General features: G+C 42.3%; 1 protein-coding gene across 1 annotated transcript in view; it reads right to left on the reverse strand.

Moving 5' to 3' along the window:
• Positions 1-1035: 1035 nt before the first annotated feature.
• The window catches only part of LOC145393775 (uncharacterized), a 124769-nt gene continuing 100477 nt past the window's right edge, over positions 1036-25327 (reverse strand). Inside the window, exons 9-11 of the mRNA XM_080267825.1 lie at positions 16483-16639; positions 9144-9341; positions 1036-1606 (exon numbers count right to left, since the gene is read on the reverse strand). Coding sequence (XP_080123951.1) covers positions 1564-1606; positions 9144-9341; positions 16483-16639 — 398 coding nt within the window. The 3' untranslated portion in view covers positions 1036-1563. The remainder of the gene's footprint in view (positions 1607-9143; positions 9342-16482; positions 16640-25327) is intronic.

Consider the following 25327-nt stretch of genomic DNA (forward strand, 5'->3'; position numbering starts at 1 on the left):
TACTCCAGGCTCTAGAAATCACTCTATATGTAACCTCAATACTCACACTGTCACATTCCATGCTCAAATATGTGGTGCATCAGTGGTGTTTATGCATGAATATGCTGGGATGTTCAAAAGGGATCAGGTTTTCCTTGTATCTCTAGTAAAAGACCTGCAAATGTTATATGGGGATTGGAGACTGTTAACAATGGATCATTTGGTATCGCCATGAATGTTGTCATTAGTGAACAAATCATTACATGAATGCTGAGGCCCAACTGTACTTGGGTACGAATTTCATACAGAGAAATATTATAGAGTATGCATGGCAAGAAAGTTAAGAATGAGGGATTATAACTAGTAATGTTTATCAAAAATAGTGAAGCATAAAGGCATATAAATTATGGTAGTACTGGTTGTTTATATACAATATCAACAATGGGCTATGTGCAGTCCAGTACATGATTATATTCATACACTCGTTATGATAACCATTAACATTAAGGACACAGTATTACAGAATCAACAATTACAAAACATTTTTAGTTCTGCATAAATACCCAACTCCCTCAGCCTTTGGTTGCATCAAAAGGTTCTTACGGTACAATCAAGGGCCATCGTGTCTTCTAACCATTTACCCTTACCCTCAACTGAAAGGAAACTGTGGCCAGGAATTTACACCAAATAAAGACTTGGTAATGATACTTCTAAGCTTTCTAGACTGCACGAGATACAGCATCATTGAGAACTGTTCCTCGTGCAGTTCAGTAAAGTTTTAATCTACCACCTTAACAATGGATAGCAGGTTTTCATTTGGTGCGAATCCCTGGCTACAACTTCCAGTCACAGGTAGGACTTGAGAACGAGTGGGAACTATGACACATGACTATACTAACATCTACAAATGGGGAAAGTTGGAGTATCCAGCACGTCTCACAAATAGATAACCATAGATTTGTATTACCAGTAACATGAATGCCTCACATCTGTACAGAGGTCTTGCAGAGAACAGGGTACATTATGGTTGAACCACCTCAATTTGGCAGAGATTTTTATCCTTTTGCAGCTTATTCCCCATAACTACACAACAGAATAAAAACTGTTTCACACCAGAATCTACAAAAGCCACCCTAAGTATATGTGCTACATCTTCAAACTGTAGTCTAGTTTATTCAATGAGGTATTTCACACCATAAACTATGCTTCATGGCATACATTGCATTACAGTTGGTGTGAATTAGCTCTTTGAATAAGCTCAGCTTTGACTGAGACATGTAGCACACATAACCGTATACAGAATGGCTCCAACAGCTTTTGGTGTGAGAGAGATATAAGAAAATATTGTACGTAGTTTGAATCTACCTCTTTTCTATTGCACTACCCTGTGACTAACCCCATATTCTAGTATTAAACTCTTGCTATAGCTCAGCATTCAAGTTGGAGAGATGACATTTGTAGGCCAAGTTCAAGGGGACAGAATATAGCTTTGTGTTTCAGGCAATTCAGAATGAGAAAGAAAAGTGTTGATAGGCTGGGGTTTGGCAGGGTTGGACATGACATGGCATGGTTTGGTACAGATGATTACTGTTGTGTCCACTGTTGGAAGCCTGGCACACCTGAGTACCTGCAGAGAAAAACAGTTATTTAAGTACATAAAATGTAAGCTGCCATTTACCTGTAATTATAATATATACAGTGATCCCTTGGTTACTGCACATAACTGGTACCAAACATGGCACATGAAAATGAATTCACATGATATCCAATAGATAGAACCTATGGGATTTATCCTAACTGGTCCCAGGCACATGCTCAAACCCAAATTTTTGACTTTACGACAATTTAGACCCACTAAATACATATACGGTATAGTAATCTCTCAACTATCTGTTGTCACAACATCTGGCCCAGTTAAATATACGACGCTTTTTGCTTGGCTCTATTAAAACAATAGCTGGCTCAGAAACAGGAAGCAATTGGTGGTGTTATGCATTTTTCAGCGGTGGTGCGTATCGTCTGGCTCAGACACGGGACTCAATCGGATGTGGGCACACCCTGCAATGTGCCAACCAATCACAATGCACTGCAGAAGCGGCCCACCTAACACGCTAAGGCTACTGTTGCTCTCTCATTCTCTCCTGTGAATGCCATATAGTGAGGACTTATCTGTACATTGTGCATCTGTGACCTACACCATGACGATCCCCATGTGCTGTGGCTTAGCTTGAGTAATTTCTATGGGAACCATTTACCACTAGACCACACAGGATTAAGTGCACTGTACTGCATAGCGTACTACTCTAAACCTTCATCAATGCCAACACTAGATGAGTACAGTATGATTATGATTATATAACCATTTCTATGCTGGGTGGTAACCATATAACCAAACTATGGCATCTGGTGGTTTAGTGGGTAATTAAGGCGCTCCAGCCGGACTGAGCCTGTGTAGGTTTTTATCCAAAGGGTAGTTGGGGTTTATTGCTCATGTAAAGCCACTCAGTTATGAGTGAGGCTGGTCACTGTCATCTTAAATGTCAGGACCAATCTGCCTAGCCCCAGGCTCCTATGCTCCTCATGGGGCAACACAGAATTAGGTGGTGGTGATGATGATGATGATTACTGTACTATATGTACTGTATCAATAATGAATTTTATGCTTGATTTTCATTTTTTACTCAAGGGTAATATTGTTGGAAAATTTTCAGGACAGAGGGTGAGACGGATAGTTTAGGGTAGTGACATATTATTCGGCTCAACGCTGAATAGATAGCTGATTGGGGGTACCGACACACATTCTACAATATCTAACATGGAGGTTGGCTGAATTATGCCAGATAATTGAAAGATTACTGCATACAGTTATGGTTTAAGTACCTGAAACACACACAGGCATGGTTAGGTTAATGGAAAGTAGTGAAAAGGGCACAAAAAGGGAGAATATTTAATCTGTTACTGGGTTCACATACCTTGTTGAAACCTCAACCCGCCACCTGCCTGACCCCTAACTGTACACTCGTTGAGGTAAATGTATGGTTTAATTTAAGCAGCAGAAAAACGTTACCAGTTCTCTTCTTGTTCTTAAAGCCACAGTTTTCTGACTATTTTTATCATGGCAAATTATTGACACAATGATGGTAAATGATGTTTACAATCCCCACTGCCACCAAAGACAGATGGACACCATCTTGTGGTACACTGCAGACAGATACTACACCTACTGTAAATTGGCTCAGGACCTACACACAGAATTGCAATGGGAGAGTTGTCTGTCTTTGCTTTGTGTTTCCACCTCTACCAAGTGAATTTTTTGAGCACGAAGTAACCAGCAACTCCTCTGGTGTTGGCGGGAGGTGGTGAAACACTCAGCACATCAGTGCTTGCCCAAAAGCGAGAGTGGGAATATATGTTCCCATCGCTCCGAGTCTGTACCTCCCTCTTTTTTGTATGCATTACTGTTTTTCCTGTTATTTTCCTAGAATTGAGTTGTCATGCCTGGAAAGTACTGCTCAAGGGATGTGAGGGTCTGTATCATTGCACGGAGGCAGAACAATGTCCCTATCAACATGATTTGTGAACGTACCGGACGTGCAAAGCCGACCTTCATGAAGATTCTTGCTGCAGCGCGCAGCCTGCCACCTGATGTACCAGAGCACTAGCATGGCGGTGGAAAGAACAGGATGACTTCCAGTGGTATAGGTACGCTTCTGAAGAGAGAAGTAATCAAGAATCCTCCACTGACAGCAGCAGAATTGAAGAGAATGCATCCCCAGCTGTTACAAGACGTCTCAATTCGAACTATTCAACATCACTTGCAAAAGAAGCTGGGTTTGCCAAGCCGCAACGCAGCCAAGAAACCGCTTCTCACTGACCGCATGAAGAAGCAGCGCATTCAGTATGCCAAGAAGTATGCACACTGGACATCGGATGAGAGGAGAAAAGTTATGTTTTCCGATGAATGCACATTTCAGGCGTTCCAGGTGCGTTCTGCCAAGGTTCGTTGCCCTGCCTCCTGTAGTCAATATGACACTGCTTACACGGTGCCGACTGTTAAGCACCCACAATCGGTAATGGTATGGGGGTGTTTCTCTTGTGAAATGGGAAGAGGAGGCCTCTACTTTCTTCCTAAGAACCTGATGATGAATGATGGCTTGTACATTCAAGTTCTGAAAGATCATTTGTTAAACTCTTTTGCTATTCATGGGTGCAACTTATTCATGCACGATTCAGCTCCATGTCAGTCGTCATAAAATGTGACAAAATGGTTTAAGGATAACTGGACTGAGGTCTTTGACTGGCCTGGAAACAGTCCGGATCTAAATCCGATAGAAAACTGCTAAGCAAAGATGAAGAAAATCATGGCAGAGAAGAAAACACTCAATCTGGACAACCTCAAGACTGAACTGACAAATATTTGGTGCAAAGAAATGTCCTTAGATTACTTTAGAGATCTAAGTGATTCCATGCCAAAACGCATTCAACTGGTCCTGAAAAACAAGGGAAACATGATTTCATAGTAATAAATGGCATTTCATGAACAAACATTGTGATATACTATGATTTCTGTGTTTTTTTTATACCTTGTGGGGGGAGGTCCTAAGTCAATTTGCAATAGCTATATCTTGTGGTGCACTGTAGACACATGGACACCATCTTGGGGCACACCACAGAATGACAGATGCCATTTTAGAATGCTCTTTTTGGCAAAAAATTACTCTCATCAGTGCTGATTTATTGAAACCTAACCTAACCTACTTAATGCTAACCTAACTAAACTTATCCTAACTTAACCTAACCTATCCCTTACATAACTGCATTTTCCTTATTTACCAATGGATCCTCTTCATATTTGAAAACATACTTGTGTACACCTTTACAAAGTCACAGAATTCAAAAGTAGATAAAAATTTTTTTGCTAATACAGTGGACCATTGCCACAATGGACTAAATAGGGGGAAACCTGATGGTGGGATGCACATATTTGAAAATAAATTAATATAACACCATACTCTAGTAATGAAAATGAACATATTTGAAAATAAATTAATATAACACCATACTCTAGTAATGAAAATGAAAACTAAACTCATTTTACACTAACCTGGCCTATAATTCCACAGTTTTGAAGCTTATTTCACATCCTTGTCACATTACTTCTTCATCACTTGTATAGCAATATTACAGTCTGTTATTACAACTCAGCAATCATGATGGAGTGAGCAATTTCATTCCAGGTTGATGTAAAAGGGTAGGCAACACATGTATTGCAACTCACTGCACCCCATTTAATGGACATAATGTTTGTTATAGCCAATGGAAGTTTGGTTGCCTTGCAGTGTCTGTTAAATCCAATCCCTGGTCTATCATGGTCCATTAAACCCTAAAGACTGCAAACCTACCACCCAGACTATTCCCCCAGCTGCATTTCAGGCCTGATTTTTCAAATTTCATCAAAGGTAGATTTTGGTCTTACAGATTTCAAGAGCTTGAATTTACACACCTGAAAAGGCATATTTCACTCTCACGTGTCTAACAGTTACCACACTATCAAGCATCAAAAGATTTAAAAAAAAAAGGGCCTCCCTTGCATACGAACAAAAGTAGGAAAATTTTGGAAAATAGCCTTACAGAAATCGCTAAAATCAATACAAATAATGTGCCTAGGCATGAAACAAGTTGAAGGAATGAGCATGGAAAAACAAACAAACAAACAAACAACAACAGCATATTAACCCTGTCTACGATTGTCAATAGCAGGACTAAGTAGCAGGACCCAAAACTGATGACCATCAGAGATCAGTCTTTCAGGGTTAAAGTGAGGGTCTATTGAAGATTATGGTCCTAGGTCTCCTTGAAGATTACACCAAAATTCATTTGTGCTTCCATTTTGGCATGTTTGGTTAAGTTACTGTTGGTTAGGTTAGGTCTGGCTAGGTCAGGTTAGATTTGGTTAAGTTAGGTAAGGTTATACTGCTTTGATAGATTAGACAATTTAGGTTAGGTATAAATATGGAAGTTTAGGCTTGTAATAATAATTTCAATATACAGTATTTGTGTACGTTTTAGGAAGTTTGCCATTACACTTGATAAAAAAAACACGAGTAAACTGGAATGAATATTGATAAAAAGAACGACAAAAAAAACAAAAATCAGCAGTACACAATCATTTACAATCATACCAATGATTAGAATAGTACAGAAAACAACCAGCGAGAAGACTAAGAGAATTGGTAAGGTACTGTTGATGCTTAAACTAATGGGGGATAAGTCTGTGGCCTTAAGTGGTGGGCTTGGTTCTAAACAAATGGTCAAACCAACATTAAGGTTATAGCTACTATTCCTGTGATATTAAAATTACTTGAGAATCTGATCCACAATATTATCAATGTTATGTGTTTAATAAGCACAAAAATTAGCATTATACTGTAATTTGTACTGTATACTGAAAATATTGGAATGTTTCATGAAACTCACCTGCTACCCCAGCTGTGTTGGTGCTGGCCAATAAAAAAATGAGCTTTCACAGCTAAAAGGTCCTGGCCAATTAAAACATCTCACTTGTGTGACGATGTCATGGGTTGATGCACCAGGTCAATGCCCATGAGACATGTGTGAGTGTGTATGTTTGCGAGTCTAAGGCTCTGTCCAGCTCACTTGTTGGACAATGAATTATGTCAGGGGCCAATGTGCATGAGCCATGTGTAAGTGAGTGTTTGTGAATCTTGGGCTTGGCCAACCTTAGGCATGTGATAATGGTGTTATTAAGCTGAAAAATGCACAATAATGGCAGCAGTGCCGATTTTCATTTCATAGTTATAACAAAAACCATGGTAACAATGTGCACTGTAACCAAGGGATCACGCTGAATAATTTCCAACCTCTGTATCAAATTAAACCCATAATAAAAGGTACCATAATGTACAATACTTTTATAATAGCATTATTTATACAAAATTTCATATACCAGTTCATTGTAATTTTAAATACAGTACTCAAATTAGCTGGACATATGAAAAGACTTCCTGATTTACTTTAAGTAAACTATGTCATCACCATGACTATAGGCAGCGATTTTTCTCTTCCAAGAGACAAAATGTAATAGGATACAGCAACAGAGAATAAGTACAAAAATAGAACTACAGGGCCTCCACTTTTAACTAAGAGTCGTGGCGCACAAATCTGAAAGTGTCATTATCATACCCTGGCAACCCACCTGTCAACAGTGACTCCAATTTCGTATATTATACACGAATCATGTTATTATACACTAATATATTAGACACGAATATTATTATACACAAACACATTCTACACGAATCACACTCGTATCATATTATACACGAAATCGGATGCTCTGTTGATGGGTAAGTTGCCAGGGCACGATACTGACACCTTCCGACTAGCACGCCATGACTATAGGCAGCGATTTTTTTCTCATTGCTGCTTATTCCCCACAGCTCAAAAGAGAATATTACTGGCTTTCATCTCTTCCACAGAAATTCTAAATAACTGGCATCAGATTCTAATGTTACTCTCTTGTCATAACACAGCATTCAAGATGGGGAAATGGCACCTGTGCACCTACTTAAAGTGAACAGAGTACAGTATGATAAGAGCATACCCAGTGAAATGGGTTTCACAAATATCCACACATCACTCAAGCCCTGAAATCCAGGTTCCATTTCACAAACTTACCATCATCATCATCTAATTCTGTGCTGCCCCATGAGGTAAGCAGGAACCCAGAGTTAGGCAAGTTGGTCCTGACATTTAAGATGAGAGTGACCAGCCTCACTCATCCCTGGGTGGCATTATGTGGGCAATAAACCCCAACCACCCCTTGGATATAAACCTACACAGGCTCAATCTGATTGGAGCACCTTAATTCACAAACTTACTCATCTGCACAAACACTCTCTCTCTCTCTCTCTCTCTCCAAACACAATCTACATACCAGTACACCTATCATAAAGTCAATGTGTCCCCCAACAAGCTATTAAAGGAGTGCCCTCAATACAACATTCATTTAACCCACTCAATCCCCTGTCCATCTAAGGCCTCCTAAACTTCATACACTGCTTTCTTGCACGCTTATTTTCATGTCCATCCACCTTCTTCTTGGCCTATCTTATATCTTCTTATCTTTAAACTCATCCATACAATGCATACCTTTTTCACCATCCTACCTACTTCCATATGAGCATACCATATAGGCACTCTCTTTAATTCAATTATCAACAGACTTCCTTATTACGCAACCTCTATGTATCACAATTTAATATTTCTTATCCTATCCTCTCTCTGCATTCCACACACATTCCCCAACAATCTCATTTCCACTGCCCTTACTTACAATATTTTGCTCTCCAGTTACACCAATCTCACATCCGTATGTTAATCTGGGCACTGACATACTATGCAATCCTCCAGCCTCCACACTCAAATCTCTGTTTAATATCAAGACCTTCACAGCACCAGCCACCTCCCTTCTCTATGCCACTAATGGTTTCCATTTCCTTTGTAAATTTATGTCTTTTCCATTACTGCTCTGAGGTTCTTACACTCCTTCAATAAAGCAATCTCTTCATTCACCAGCACTTCACACTGAGAGTTACCTCCTCCCTCAACAACCATTACTTTAACCTTATTGATATATTTTCTCACAACACACCCTAAGAGACATACACAAAGCTCTACACCAATTTGCAAAAGCTACTGTTCACTATTGGCAGGCACCACAGCATCATCTATACTGGATTCATCAGATATGAGATACTCCACCTTTGACTATTTATTACCATCCCAGCTTTTATCTCTACAACACCGAGTTTTAACTTCTATCATAACCCAATCCATATATGTAATGAATGGCCATGGGGTGTTCACACACCCTAGTCTCAATGTTTTTATTAGCATTATTTTAACCACTTTACTCTGATGATGCAATTTGTGATCTAAATTGCAACCACATGTTATTTTATTCAGTTTTGGAGACACTTTTTGAACTGGGGATAAGATACAGCCTGCATTAACCCCTCCACTAATAGAGGCATGTCCTTAACTGAATAAAATCATCTGGTGGGTGCCAAACTGCAATGGCAATATGTCATTGAAATTAAGAGGTTAGTTATGACAGTCTCTTGACAAGAAGCTGTCTGTACCTGATGGGTGGCCGAGGTCCTGCAGGTGGTGGCTGCACGGGCTGGGATGGGGGTGTCATGGCAGGGGGAGGGACAGTAGCACGAGGTCCAGCTTGGGTGGTGGTGTATGGTGCTCCTGGGTATGCCTGACCCCCTGGTGGGTATGGCTGTTGCTGCTGTTGGGGGTAACTGCTGGGCTGGCTGCTGCTTACACCATACCTGTTTGTCAACATCATCATTTCCCGGCTTTTATTTCCACCAACAACAGTTGGGTAAGGAAGGATTCAGAAACAAAGAAAGCGAAAGCCTATGAGTACTGTAGTGAATTATCAACAGCATGCCCAGCGAAATGCACTGTTTTGTACCAAAACAAAAATTTAGAAAATATACACAGCATAATGTTTTGCCTATTTCAGTGAAAATGGGCTTTCCCTCTGCTGAATAAAATTATCAGACAAAAGGCAGCATAAAATCCCTTTATTTATTTATTTAATCTTTTGCTTTAAAACTGAGCCTGTGTGAGGGAAGACAAGTCTCAGTTTTTATATTTAACAAATATGATGACATGGAAAATAAACTAGCCTTTCAATCCTGTTCCTGATTTCATAAAGTATCTTGATCTACAAAATCTCTCCACACACACACACACACACACACACACACACAATTTTTTTTTTAATACATGGAAAAAGGAACCAAACACCACAAGGATGAATGACTGTTCCCTCCAAAAATAAAAACAAAATAACTGACAGCCATTTTCAAGATCTATTCATTTTCAGATGCCAGGACACATTGTGTATAAATCATTGGAGGTCAAAGGCAGCAGGAAATACAGACATACGGAGACAGTATCAGAGCTGACCTGTTGCATAAATGAAGATTGGGTCTAATGGTTAACTCTTCCATCAGAGAGCTGGACAGAAAGGGGATGAGAGTTTGCTGCCAGACGGGTGCTATGTGCCCACCATAGTGGTGAAGGGATCCAAGAAGACAGTTCAAAGGAGCAATGACCATTGAAGTAGCAACAGGAAAATACAGAAAGATGCAACAGCGCAGCAGAGAGACAGAGGTTGAAGGGAGCCAGTAAGGGGAGAGAAGTTAACAGGACAAAAAGCCTTTGACTCCACCCTGTTGAGAACAGCTGTATGTGGGGAGTCTCCCCACACATGGGAGTTGTCCTCTACACAGGGGCAAATTAAAACCCATGTATAAAGTCAACAACTATGTGGGGGTAAGGAAGACAGAGTTGGCTTGGCACACCTGATCTCTTGGATACAGATTTTTTAAGAGAAAGTCAATATGATCTTTCTAAGATAAATCCTCAGAGAATGAAACCCCAAGTACAGTATGTACAAAGATGAAGTAGGATTGAGCTGGATATTTCTAAAAATCAGAGGATACTCCTGTGGAAGTTTCTGACACATCAAAAGTTTTTGATGCACTAAAATCAACATGATTACCCCAATCAATGATATAAGCCAAGCCAGACTTTAGGTCTGCCATAGCCTCATCCCAGTTTTATTGAAGTGACTGCTGAAATGAACACTGCAAGAGATAAATGGAAAGGTGAAGGGTGGAGTCATCAGCCTATGAGTGGACAGGGTTAGATGTACAGCTTAGAATGTCACTGATGAAGAGAAGAAAGTTGGTGAGAGGACAGAACTCTTAGAAACACCACCACTGAGAGCTCTAGAAGAATGGTGGTCACCTACAACAGCAGCTATAGAACAAGCAGAAAGGAAGACAGAAAGGACGGCATAGATAGATGGATAGAACCCATAACAGGGCAGTTTGGAAATAAACATGCCTGCCCAACCTACAGCAGTTCAAGTCCAACTGTTACAGACATTTTATAAATGGAGGACACCAGCAATCTGGTGTATGGATTATTTTTTTTACTCTTGTTTTCCCTTCCTCTGTTCTGGAGAAAAAAAAAAAAAAAAAAAAAATGAAAGCCCCTGAGATGTCAAGTGCAATGGCAAAGCTTTCACCAAGTCTCAAAAGGAGGATGACCAAGAGTCTGAAAGGAAGGTGAGAAGACAGCCAGTGGAGCGTCCATGGTGTAATGCATACTGGCAATTAGAGAGAAGGTTCCGATAGGAAAGGTGCTGTAAAATATTTTTAACAACAGATTTTAAAAACTTAAGTAATACAGAATGTTAAAGCAATTGGGTGATAGAAGGCTGGGGGTGGTCACTCAAATTTGGAACAGGCTGAATAAGAAGCAAGAAGGAGAGGCACAAGTTGACAGAAAAAGGTGAAAGAGTTTACCCTGGCAGGGTGTAAGCACAGAAGCACAGTTCTTGAGGACAACTGAACGGACCCCACCAGGCCCATATGCCCCATTAGTATTAAGGCCAGTGAGGGCAGAAAGTATATACACTGAAGAATTTTAATGAAGGTCATAAGGAAGTCAGACAGGGGAAGTGATGGAGTAATAGCACTGGAATCATCTAAGGTGAAAATGGAGGAGGCAGTCTGAGCACAGAGTACTGCTTTTTCAGCAGAGGAAACAGCTACAGAGCCATCACAGTGTAAAAGATGTCTGAGTGGTTTCAGCAATATCCCTCCTCCACCAAGCACTACACTTTACAAATAGATACATAAAACACATATCCACCACAGGCATCAAAAACTTACATCCAAACAGAACTCTTCTGGAATGCATCCCCTCCCCCCACCATTCATCCTACAGAAATGACCCTTCCCAACAAAATAAACCCAGACAATCTAATATTCTCTCATAGTACTGCAGCTCATCACACCATGACACTTTTACTCACCTTAGGTACTGCCACCACAACGAAGACTATTCCTCAACATAATCTCAGCATAAGATCTCTGGGAGTGTCCAGCTAAAGTGGCCAGCTTCCTACACTCCATCAGGTTTATGTCCTATTGAGCCAGGACCAACAATGACAACTACATGGCATGGAGTCTTGCTACCTCCTAACAACATACGTGTTATAGTTAGATGCCTTAATCCAGGAAAAGTTGGCCACAAACAAACTGCTTCCATGCTGCCCTGTCTTCTGCCATCAGGCTCCCCTCTATCTAACTCTCATCCTTCTCTCTCATATACGACTCTATCTCCTCCTCAGTCCTTCTCTCCTTCCCCCCTCCACCTCATTTGCACACATTCTCCTCCTCAGTCCCTCTTTCTCCATTCCGTTACAAATAAGGGGTTTGTCTACACCTTCACCCTCTAAGTTTTCCCATAAAAATAGAGTTATAAATGTTATTACATCTCAGAAGAACCAACCTCTGATGCTATGGATAGCCTGGGTAGTAGAGTAGAGGACTAGAAGTTGAAGATCATTCATGATGTCTTTCAGTCTGACACATACTTCACCACCTTCATCATGCTCTCAGTCTTTCCTCTTCCTTCCCCGAGACAACACATCACTCTAGTTCGCTAAACTCAATTTCACAGAGATTTTCATCATTTTGCATCTTTTACCTCAACTACAGAATAAGACAGTACTACAGCTCTGCATCTTTCCACACCATTTATTTGTGATTAGTACTGTACCATATTCAAGGGTAACCCCTTCAATTGAATGATATTTTGTTTTATTCTTGATACTTGCAGACAGTTTTATTCAGCCTGGGGAAGACTTTTTGAACTGGTGAGGTTAGATACAGACTTCAGTACCGGGGGACTCTCTTACAATGAGTGAATTCACCTCGTGGTTGCCAAAATAACTTCCTGTAACCCATAAACTGAAAAGTTACTACAAGAGATGGTTTAAAATTGAATTTCCAGGGCTTATGTCTGTCTTTCCTTCATTCTTTCCCCTTCCTTCTGCCTATGGGTGACTCTACATTGACTGACAAGCCAAATGGTTTCCTGTACACCTGGAAACCATTTACTACAATGGGTGGTAACCGTATGATCAAATTATTGTGCCTGGTTGTTTAGTGGGTAATTAAGGCACTCCAATCAGATTGAGCCTGTGTAGGCTTATATCCAAGGGGTAGTTAGGGTTTATTGCTCACGTAATGCCACTCAGCGATGAGCGAGGCTGGTCACTCTATTCTTAAATGACAGAACCAACTTGCCTAGCCCCGGGTTCCTCCACTCCTCATGGGGCAACATAGGATTGGATGATGGATGGATGGATAAATTTTGGCGGTCATTACTGCTCAAGTATGGCAGATGCCAACCTGAAAATTTGCATACACAATTCTTAGTGTGCCCTCTTCTTTCTCATCATCATCTGGACTTCCTTTCCCACCCTCAGGCAGGGTGAGGAGTAGCAACATGCTGACAGTCCAAGTTTGCCCAGTCCAATGGGCCATGCTTCCATTCACTCATCATTCAAGCCCTCGGAATCCTGGCTCTATCTGATATGCCAAAAACATTCACCACATTCTATAGCTTCATATAAAAGTATCCAATAGAGTCAATCTGGATGCTGTCATGTAAAAATGGGGTGCCAAATCCCTGATAATCCACTTCTTCTCACAACATTCACCCAGCCACCTTGAGTGTCCCCTAGCCTCACCAACTTGCATACATCTCTTCCGCATCCACTTATCCACCTTCTCCTTGGCCTACCTCGCCTCCTCCTTCCTTCTCATACCAATAAAAATTCTATCTAATGAAACAAATCTCTCTCCCTCTCCCCCTCTCTCTATTGGGGACAGAAAGTGGGAAGTGTGAATGTTGGGGGTGGGGTTGCACGAGGCAGACCGAAAAACATCTGGGATGAGGTCACAGAGTGTGACCTCAGGGATAAGGGATTGAATAGGGAGGCTGCCAGAGATCATGCAGCATGGACAGCCACCAGTAGGTGACCCAGACCAATGCATGCAAGCATGCTGGGGACTTTATAAATGAAACAAAATGAATGTAATAATTAAGGTGTTTCTAAAATTAACTCCCCAAATGAAAACCACATATACAGTACCAGGCTCAAACATATAGAAATGGCAATGATTATGGTAGATGTGCAGTGTGTCCTTCAGCACAAGGCCTGGGGGAAGCTAGGTTTACGATGGAAGAGTTAAAAGGTAGGATGAGACTGGAGTGTATTGGTGTTGTGATGAGGAGAGGTAGATTGAGATGGTTTGGGAATGTGCCACATGTGGAGAGGATGGGGGATGATAATTGGGTGCAGAAAGTGAGAAGTGTTAATGCTTGGGGTAGGGTAGTGAGAGGTAGACCGAAAAAGACCGGGGACAAGGTCACTGAGTGTGACCTCAGGGTTAAGGGACTAAATAGGTACGTTGCCAGAGACTGAGCAGCATGGTGAACTGCCATTAGGTGACCAAGGACGACGCATGCAAGCATGTTTGAGCCTTCAAAAACAAAAACAAAAATGATATATAGTACCTCATTATTTACTGTATAAATAAGCCACTCTAACCAAAAAATTACTTTTAAAAAAATATTACAGGACTGCATATTTTTCTTAACCCCTTAACCGCGGGGTGCCACTTTCATGACGCTCGGACACAAGGGATCATACTGCGGGGCGTCAATTTTGTGATTCTGTGTTTTTTTTAATTCGCCCGGGCTTTCATGTGGTGGCTTGTATCATCTATCAGTACTACCAGTGTCCAGCTATAGTCAGTTCTGCTAATGTCATCTGTACTCCCATCCACTGTTGACAATTTAGCCATTTTTCCCCCGTCCTTGACTCCCCTCCTTACCTCCCCTCCATTACCCTCTCCTCCCACCTGCCCAGCCGCGCTGCACTACGCAAATCCTGGACAGATTTTTCCACTCATTTTATCCATTGAAATGTGCCCTATGCCCTATTCTTATACAAAATAATATATAAAAGAAAGAGAAAAGGTTAATTGATACTGCCATACATCTGGAATGGGCTAATTATCACCTGGCAACACCCCACATGCATTCGTTCGCAAATTTTCCCTGTTTATTTTGCCTTGAAATATGACCTATTCTCATAATAAAAATATATATAAGAAAGGAAGGGAGAAGCCTAAGTGATATTTACATTCACCTGGAACTACCTAATTTATTATGTATTGTCTAGATTTCCTGCCAATCATTTCATAGCATATAAATTAGCAGCTGTCCCCACGCTGACACTGTCAACCCTTCCCTGCCCCTAGGCCACATCATTCAGTTTACTGTTGTCTTTCAAAGTGAAACCATGTCAGATTCGTGCCTGTCCAATTCCGCTGCTTCTTAGCCCACTGTAATGGGCCCTGTGACCTTTACCCCTATTAAACCTCGTATGGGAAGGAGTAAAGGGTTAAGTGACTCTGCTGCGGAACGTGAACTGGCTAATTTATCAATGATAATGATGGACAGAGACTACGATCTTTCTGGTGACTCTAAAACAGTGCAAGTGGAAATGTAAATAATGTGTAAATAGCAAGTGAAAGCAATGAATGTAAATATAATTGAACAGTGGAAAATAGTTTTATAAGTTACTGCAAGTGACAGTGCATAACATAGTGTAAATAAAATAGAAATGTAAATAAAATAGAAATGTAAATAATGTAAATACAGTAAAATAGAAAATGTAAATAGAAATGCAAATAATTAGTAATATTAGAAAATGAGTATAAATACTTGGAGTAATGAAAGTGAAAGTGAAAGCTACGCTCTAGCATGTATAAATACTTGGAGTAATGAAAGAGAAAGTGAAAGCTTCGCTCTCTATGCTAGTTTACTGACCGAGAAAGTGAATGCCTGGAGTGAAAATAAACTACTAGTACTGAAAGAAACTTATGGATAAATACTGTATATATAAATAAGTATAATAAAGTACTACGAATATAAAGTGTAAGTGTGTTTATAAATAATAAATGACAGCTCCGCCTCAGAATACCATCGAGGAACGAGCGCGGATGGAAAGTTCGTATGCGCTCGTAATTTACATTGCTTTCACAGTGTTTTTTTTTCGGAATATGGATTCCAAACTACATGAAATTCATAGAATAGTGTTTGTAGTGATAATATCAGGCAGTGGTAACCATATTATGGGGTATCAGGAAGTATAAAGTGAAGACTTCGTTACCCAACTTCAGAAGTCTCCACACGTCCTATGGTAGTCGACGAAGGCTCAACAAACATCCCAGGAGAAAGCTGAAGGTATGTGCCATATGCTTATGAAATTGCAATATTCTAGGACTAATAACTGATTTTTGGCAAATATTTTTAAAAAGTCAGTTGGAGTGCAATTATCCCCGCAGGACAGACAAGGAGCATTCCCAACATCCCCGCGGTTAAGGGGTTAAGCTGCAATTAATGGGATAAAGTTAAGTCACTGAATTGTAGGACTTAATCTCTTTATACAGTTAAACATTCAAGATTGAGACTACAGTTACATGTTAAGTTAAAGTGAGGAGAGAGTATTAATTTTTGTGCACTTACCCCGAATACTGCTGGTAACCTGGGTAGTATTGTGATGGCTGTGAGTGCGGGGTGGCCTGGGTAGGGGTTCCAGCAGAGGGAGCCATTGCGACTGTTGTACTACGGGAAGGGGTCCCACCCTCACTTCCTACCCTACTGCTGCCTCCATAGTGCTGACCTGGGTGTTGGACATGAAAATTACAGTTGTACTATATTCTCTTTCACTCTTTGAATCCAATTACTGTATTTATTTTTCTATTTTTTCTTCCTATCATCAGATAATTTTATTAGACTTGGGAAAGACTTTTAATACTTCGTCCAATTCAATCAGTCTCTCCTAGACCAAATGAAAGCCTCTGACAATAGTATGAATAAACTAATGTCATCATGGTGAAGGTTCATTGCAGCAAGTCCTCTTCACAAGTTCCTTTTTTTTTTTTTTCTTAAACTTTTTTAATATTAGGTCCAAAGTCAAGAATACAAAAATCCCTAGTAAAGTTCACTGTCTGATCTGCCAGTTTCCCCCAGTGTACAGTAAAAACAGTATGGAAAACGTAAGATTTTAAACCATATACAGTGGTCCCTCGCATTTTGCAATTTAATTAGTCTGGCGAAACCATCGCTATATACTTTATACGTGAAAAATATCAATTAGTCTGAGCTCATCCTCCAAGTCACCCTTTTGACCCCCGATTTCCTACTTTAAGTGCTGAAAATGAAACACAGTGTATTAGCAATACAGTACTGTATGGTTATACAACTACTCACCAGCGAAAAATGCCAAATGCTCAGCACTATGAGAGCAAAAAAAAAGCACCCAAGGTCGCCTGACGCTCACAACAATGATAACAATGGCGGTCTGGTGGCGGACAGGCAAGGCATTTCATGCCCCACATTGCTAAACGCGTAAGACAATCGCTAAATGCGAGGGATTGGCACTTTTTCTAGCCTATCGCTAAACACAAAAATCGCTAACTTGAAACGCGCTGAACACAAGGGACCACTGTACAGGGTAACCCACCTATAATGAGGACCCCCTGTATTGGCTTAAAAACCTTATAAGAGGTAATCTAATCAATCACTCAACAGTTTAAGAAGTCAAGAGCTTATACAGGGTGACCCAGAAAAAACTCCCACATTTCAAAGGTAAATGAAAAAAAAAAAATGGTTAAAGATAATCAAAATAATATTTGCACACATGAAACTTCATACAATACAGTTTTTATTCATCATGTTTTAAAGATGACATCCTCCAAATGGTGGCCATCACTGTCTATACATGCTTGGAGGTGATTTCTGAAGGTTGCCATGGCTCGACGGGTCATGTCGGGTGGAACAGGGGCTATCTCCTGCTGAATAGCAACCTTATGAGCTTCAAGAGTTTGGGGTCGATGAGTATACACTCATGATTTAAGGTAGCCCCACAGAAAAAAGTCACAAAAGGTGAGGTCAGGGGAACGGGCCGGCCACCCAACATCGCCACGCAACGAGATCACCCAATCCAGAAATATTTCCCTCAGTACTTGCAATGATCTTCGAGCTGTGCGTGCCGTAGCTGCATCTTACTGAAACCACACGTCGAGTTCTTAAAGCTCAAGGTGTTCGAGTTGTGGCCTTAGAAAGTTTTCGAGCATATCAGTGTAACGGTCAGAAGTTACAGGTAACAGTTACACCACCATCTTCAAAGAAATAAGGAACCACGATGCCAACATCGGCAACAGTGCACCATACAGTCACTCGATCGGTGTAATGGTCTTTCGTGTAGCATGCGAGGGTTGTCTTTAGACCAATAGTGAAAATTTTGTTTGTTTACAGAGCCACTCAAATGAAAATGAGTTTTGTCACTGCACAAGAGCACAACGTCTTCCGGAACACGTTGCAGAATGTTCTCGCATAATTCCCTGCGGCTTATCCAGTCTCTCACATTGAGTTCTTGGACAACCATCATTTTGATTGGATGGAAGTGAAGGTCTTTGTGTAAGATTCTCCTTGCAGTTTCCCAGGATACCCCTACAGCTAAAGCATGCTTCCGTGCAGAACATCTCGGAGACTGCACAACAGATCGCCTCAATGCCTCAATATTCTCAGGCAAACAAGCGCTCCTAGGTCAACCGAGTGATTTTCTTTTTAAAGCTGAGCCTGTTGCCCTGAAATTCTCAACCCACTGCAAGATGGTTTTCCGATCTGGAATGTTTTGGTTCCGTGGAGTCCTGAAACTTCTTCGAAAGGCCCTCTGCACAGCGATCACGGAATGGTTGTTTGTGAAGAATACTTAGACAGTGAACACAGTGCGCGCTCCCGACCACGCCATGTTGGCGACTGAAGATGGTTGAGGTTAGGCTGCCAACAGACCCTAGCCCCGCCCCTCCCACCTCATTACTGCCAGTGCTACAGCCTTTCAAAATGTGGGAGTTTTGGGGGGATCACCCTGTATTTCATTACTCTTCGGCCAAAAGCTGACGTCAGTAAAGAAGTGAGTTAATCTTCACACATTATGGTGGTGATAATGTCTGTTTTTGACATCTTGTTTATGGTGGTGATAATGTCTATTTCTGACACCTTGTGGTGGAGGATTGAGTCATCATCTTGTACTGTTGGTACAAAAACTGACTACAGAGGCTGCTACTACTGGTATAAGATTGGCACTAATACTGCATTAGGAAGGTAAGTCTTGACTGAATGCACTCTAAATTAACCCCTTAAACGCGGCCATGTACGGCCGATCCCCCCCGTGTGGCGGGGTTGTAGCGAGGTCTGAGTACCTGTGGGAAAATATTTGCCAAAAATCAGAGATTAACCTTAGAACATTAAAATTTTTATGGCATATAGTACTTACATTCAGCTTTCTCCTGAGACAGATGTTGAGCCTTCGTGGACTACCAAAGGACTTGTGAAGACTTGCAAAGTTGGGTAACAAAGTCTTCACTTTCACACCTCCAGAAACCCGGTTTTCTTTCTACCACAGCCTCAATCTGTCACAGTACACTTTATACAACAACGTACAGGTAGTTTGGAATCCGTATTTGTACAATAAGCACTGAAAATAAGGCTATAATGAACGGAGCGCACGGCCAACATGCAGCGCGGCGGCGATCTTCCCGTCACTGAACACACATTTCCCTTTTCACTGCTAAAAACACGTATACTACATTATTTTCCTTCATAGTACTTCGCAAAGGCTCGCTTGGCACTATTACGGCCCTAAAAATCACTGTCACTGCCAGTATTGTGAAGCGGGAATGAGGAAGACCACCGCGGCGCGAGTTTATTCAGCCTTACAGCAGGCACTTTATTCTCGCTCCGGTCGGCCACTCGCACTTCATTTCTATCGCTCACTTTCACTCTAGCTGTCAGTTTTTTGCCTTATTCATCAGTGTCACTGTCATTTGTTATAAAAATAATATTTTCTACACAACAAACTGTCACTGTCAGAACACAGAATAGAAACATATGCTTTCAACTTCTTACACTGGAGTGACTGTCACTCTCAATACTTATATTATTACTATGTACAATTATTTACACAAAAAAACACTGTCACTGTCAGTGCTTTTACAAGTACATACACTAATTTACACTCATCAGACTGTCACTGTCAGTATGTAAAAGAAAACTAAACACTAGTATCACTGTCACTCTCAGTACTATTTTCAAGATTCTTACCCTTATTTTCAATATCTAGTCAGGCTGTGGTAGTCAAAGAAACACGGGTAAGCACAGAGGGGAATTTTGCACTCCTTGCGCTGCAAGGAGGTGCGCCTAAATGTTATGTCCTGCCTGGTGGTGTGGCTGCACACGACACCTCCTGAGTGCTTTTCCCCTCTTGGCAGTGGCAGGCAGTGGCTCCAGGCGGTGTCGCTGAAGGTAGGCCTGACACTGTAGGCGGTCTGGAGGTGTGTGTGGGTGGCGCCTGGGACCTGATGGCAGTACCTGCCCAAAACACTGAAGCAGCTGGTACACACAAGTCTTTGAAAATCACCGGAGAGAGTAGTTTGCTGGCTTCCTGTTCTTGATCTTATACAGGATGAAGGCGTTCAGCATGCACATATCAAGCAAGTGCAAGAACACCTTCCTGTACCAGCGACGGTTCCTCCTCAGGCAGTCTATCTCTCCGATCATCATGTCAGACTTGTCCACCAGCCGCATATTGACGTTGTAGTCAATCACAGCATCAGGCTTCATCACAGGCTCGCCAGTCCTTCTGTCGACCTTCCCTGTGGCTTGCATTTCCCCCTGGTGAACTGTGGTGAGCACATTGACGATTCTCTTATCGTGCCACCTGATCGCCAGCATCTTGTCAGTTTTCTTCATGTGCACGTCTCCCCACTTTGATCTTTCAGCCTCGGGGAAGGCAGGGTAGTGTGCCCCATTGCTACGGACAGTGCCACATGATCCGACGCCGTGTTCAGAAAGGTACTTGGCAAGTTTTGGAGCTGTATAGTAATTGTCCGTATACAGGACATGATTCCCGCCAAAGTACTTTTCCAACAGCACTTTCACCACAGAACCAGAGAATCCAAGGGGGTCAGTCTTGTCCAAGTCCACATTGCTGGCGGTGTAGATAACGAAGTCTAAGATGAACCCCGTCTTGCAGTCGCACAGCATGAAAAACTTTATTCCAAAGCAGTGGTGTTTGCTAAGAATATACTCCACGAACCGAAGACGGCCCCTGAACAAAACCAAGGACTCGTCAATCACAACTTTCTTGAAGGGGCGCAGGAACCTCGTAAACTTATCCTTGATCAAGTTCAGGATTCCCCTCACTTTCCATAATGGGTCAGTTTGGGAAGGCTCATCGTTGTTCGCAAAGTGAAGGTAAGTCATGAGTTGCCTGAAACGATCGCGACTCATGTATTTATTGAAGATGGGTGTGGGGCAAAGATCGTCAGCACTCCAGTATTCCTCGAGCTTATGCTTCCAATTGTGGGGCATCAATAGCATCAAACCAATAAATACAAACAGTTCCCTGATCGTTACAGGAACCCATGCTGCCATCCGCGACGTGGATGGCGTTGCAGCTTCACCTTCACCTTCACGAACTGCAGCAGATTGCCCCTCGTACCTGTTCGTCTCGGTACAAATCTGCTCCATTACTTCGTTATCCAGGAAGGCCAACAGGTAGTCCAAACATTCACCATCCTCTGGGACAGGGAAGTCAGCCTGTATTCCACACCCACTGGCATCAAAGGGCAGATCTTCCGGCACAAAATCTGAGCCCTCAGACCACACGAAGGCATCCAGAGTGCCCTGCCTAGGCTGGGAGGTGCTGGGGGCGGCGGGGGGTGAGGCAGGCCGTGTGGCAGTGGGTGAGGCAGGTGGTGAGGCAGTGCGTGAGGCAGAGGCTGTCCTAGGTCGTGTCGGTGTAGTGGTGGTGGTGGTGGTGGGGAGATAAGCTGAAGGTTCAAGGTCACTCGCGGTGGCGTGACTGGCGAGTTGCCTAGTGCGAGTAACCTTAGCTAGTCTTACACTAGGAGACAAAGTTCTACTCCTACTAGCACGAACACTGGGCCTACAGAAACCTCTACGTAAACTAGACTGCCTACTTCCCTTCCGAGGTGGTGAAGGCGACTCCGAAGACTCCGGAGAAAGGGCAGCTGAAGATGACGACGAGACAATGGGGCTGGGAGTGCGTGGCGGGCTGGCGGTGGCGTGATGTGGTGTAGGGGACAATGGCTGGGAAGCTGGGTCACCACTTCTTCTCCTCTTGGCCCCCTTTCCATACACTAGGCCCCTTTTCACAGGAGCCTTGCCTGTTGAGGTGCTTGGCACAGGAATAGTCACTTTTGGCACCTCAGACTCGGCACTCGATAGCGTGTCCGACTCTGCCAGGCTAGATAAGACACCGACGTCACTTCCATAATCCATGGACGCTTTCAATAACTCACTAGCTATAGCCGAGTCACTAAGTCCCTTAGCAGTTCCTTGTAAGAGTTTGTACGGGGTGGAGGTCACAAAACCCTTTTTCGGAGGGCTGGAAGGCACAGACTCGGAAGAGCTTGAGTTTGACATGGTGTCACCTTGAAAGATTCTCGTGGACTGATGCTAAACAGGGGCAAACCGCGCGAAAAAATGCTAGTGTGACAACTGGGGAAACAAGCATTTCCAATAAGCATAAAGTGCTTGCGAGAGGAAGGCGCAGATTGACACGTATGAGCCGTCCGCGCGCTGCCATATCGCACGACGAGGGAGGGCCGGGCAGCGGTGCGTGGGTGGGTAAAAAAAATGATACTTGGCAACAACCGAGGTCAGTAGTACAAAGGTCAAGTGTGCTAAAAGTAGCTAAAGGGTGGCGGTACTGATAGACAATACCAGCTGGAGCCTGCTTGCCCGCGTTTATTCAAAATTTACTAGAATTGCAAACGCGACGATCCGCTGTTATGTCCTTTTGGCCGAGCGTCACAAATGAGATGATCTGCGTTTAAGGGGTTAACTGTCAAGAAATATATGTTGCCTGCATAGGCATGACAGAATAAGAGCTACAAAGCACTAAGAGAGTGCATACCTCCACCAATGCCATTGCTATTAACCCCTACAGCGCGGCCAATGGACAGCCGACCCCCCCCCCCCGGGTGGCAGGGTTCGATCGCAGTCTGAGTACCTGTAGGAAAATATTAGCCAAAAATCAGAGATTAATCCTAGAACATTATACTTGGTATGGCAGATAGTACTTACATTCAGCTTTCTCCAAAGACAGGTGTTGAGCCTTCGTGGACTACAAGGACTTGTGGAGACTTGCAAAGTTGGGTAACAAAACCTTCAATTTCACACCTCCAGCAACCCGGTTTCCCCTCTACCACAGCCTCATTCTGTCACAGTAAACTTTACACTACAACGTACAGGTAGTTTAGAATCGGTATTTGTACAATAAGCCCTGAAAATAAGGCTAAAATCAACGAAGCGTACGGCCGACATGCAGCGCGGCAGCGGTCTTCCCGTCACTCAACAAACATTTCCATTTTCACAGCTAAAAACACATATACTACATTATTTTCAATCATATTACTTCCCAAAAGATCACTGCGGCGCGCTTTTTATTCTGCCTTACGCCCGTCACTTTATTCTCGTTCCTGTCGGCCGCTCGCACTGACTTGGAAGAGCTAGAACTCACCATAATGTCACTTCGAAAGCCTGCGGTAAACTGACGCTAAACAGGGGCAAACTGCGCGAAAAAAAGCTAGTGTGACAACTGGGGAAACAAGCGTTTCCTATTAGCATAAACTGCTTGTGAGAGGAGAGCGCAGATTTACAGTTCTGAGCAGTCAGAGCGCTGCCATATATCACAGCCAGGCTAGCCGGGCCGTGGTGGTGGGGGAGGGGGGGAAAACGCGATACTTGGCAACAACGGAGGTCAGTAGTACAAAGGTAAATTATGCTAATTGTAGCTAAAGGGTGGTGGTACTGATAGACAATACCAGCTGGAACATCCTTGCCCGCGTTTATTCAAAATTAACTCGAATTGCAAACGCGACGATCTGCCGTTATGTCCTTTTTGGCCAGCGTCGCAAACGCAACGACCCGCGTTTTAGGGGTTAAAAAGGAACCGAATCCATGGATATTGTGTGGAATACATAGGATCCTGATCCGTGGAGATACTGTGTGAAATACATAGGATCCAGATCCACCACAAAATTTAATCAATTGTTCCTTGACCCATGGCCCACTCTTTCACAAAATTTTATTGAAATTCATTGAGAACTTTTGGAGATTCAGCAAAACCTCACTATAATGGGCTAACTGGGGTCTAAGCCATTCCGAAAAATGCGAAATACTGATAAAAGCGACATTCGGACTTCCCCCTGCTAACCCAAACTTTCTCCGATATATTAGACATTAGTCTGAATCGCACCAATGGTTTTTAAACAGTTTTCACTACCATTGCAGTGCTGTACTGTATTGTATATTCACTACAATAACCAAATGATATAATATATATATACTATGACCGTATGTACACTGATAAACATGCCTTTTACTTACCTTATTGTGATAAACACAGCTGAAGCAGTCAGGCAGTCTGGACTGCTCCTAGCTTTATTGGATTTTCTCCGATATATATGAATTTAATTCAGTAGCTCCTCCATTCCAATAAAAGCGAATTCCAGACAAAAGAGGTCCACTATATCGAGGTCATATTGTATTGTGCACGATACATAGGATCTGGATCCGCTCCAAAATTTAATAAATTCTTTTTGGTCCATGGCCCAACCTTCCACTAAATTCCATTGAAATTCACAGAGAACATATGGAGATATTGTGTGCGATACTTCGGATCCGAATCTGCCTCAAAATATAAACAACTCTATCTTGGCCCATGGCCCAACCTTCCACAATATTTCATTGAAATTCATTGAGAACTTTTAGAGATATCATCTGGACAAACTGACAAAAATGTGTGAATACATAACCTCCTCAAACTCCGTTGGCAGAGGTAAAAAGTGACCTACATGATTGACATTCTGTAAGAATATACTTAGAGGAAAAAAAAAAAAAAAAATTGGTATGGCCATCTGAGAGAGAGAGAGAGAGAGAGAGAGAGAGAGAGAGAGAGAGAGAGAGAGAGAGTATGATTAAGATGATGCAAAAGGAATTTGTATGTAAATTTTGAGGGGGAGGAGGAGGAGGATTGTCAAACTGGGAATAGGTGTGATATGGTGGGTGAATGAGTAAGAAAGTAGGGTACAGAAACTGCAGAAGCAGAGGAACCAGCATAAGGCAGAAGTAGTTGTTGTTGCTGCTCTTGTTGGTGATGTATCCCCAGGCTCATCTGGACATGAACCTGGTGGACTGCAGGTTGAAGATGCCCTTCTCTTGCAATCCATTATCCTTCTGTTGGAGGATAGAGTGGGGGCTGAGGGACATTTGTTTG

Source organism: Coenobita brevimanus, chromosome 25, assembly GCF_032717465.1.
Source record: "Coenobita brevimanus isolate Jiangsu-jjx chromosome 25, ASM3271746v2, whole genome shotgun sequence".
Classification (NCBI taxonomy): Eukaryota; Metazoa; Arthropoda; class Malacostraca; order Decapoda; family Coenobitidae; genus Coenobita; species Coenobita brevimanus.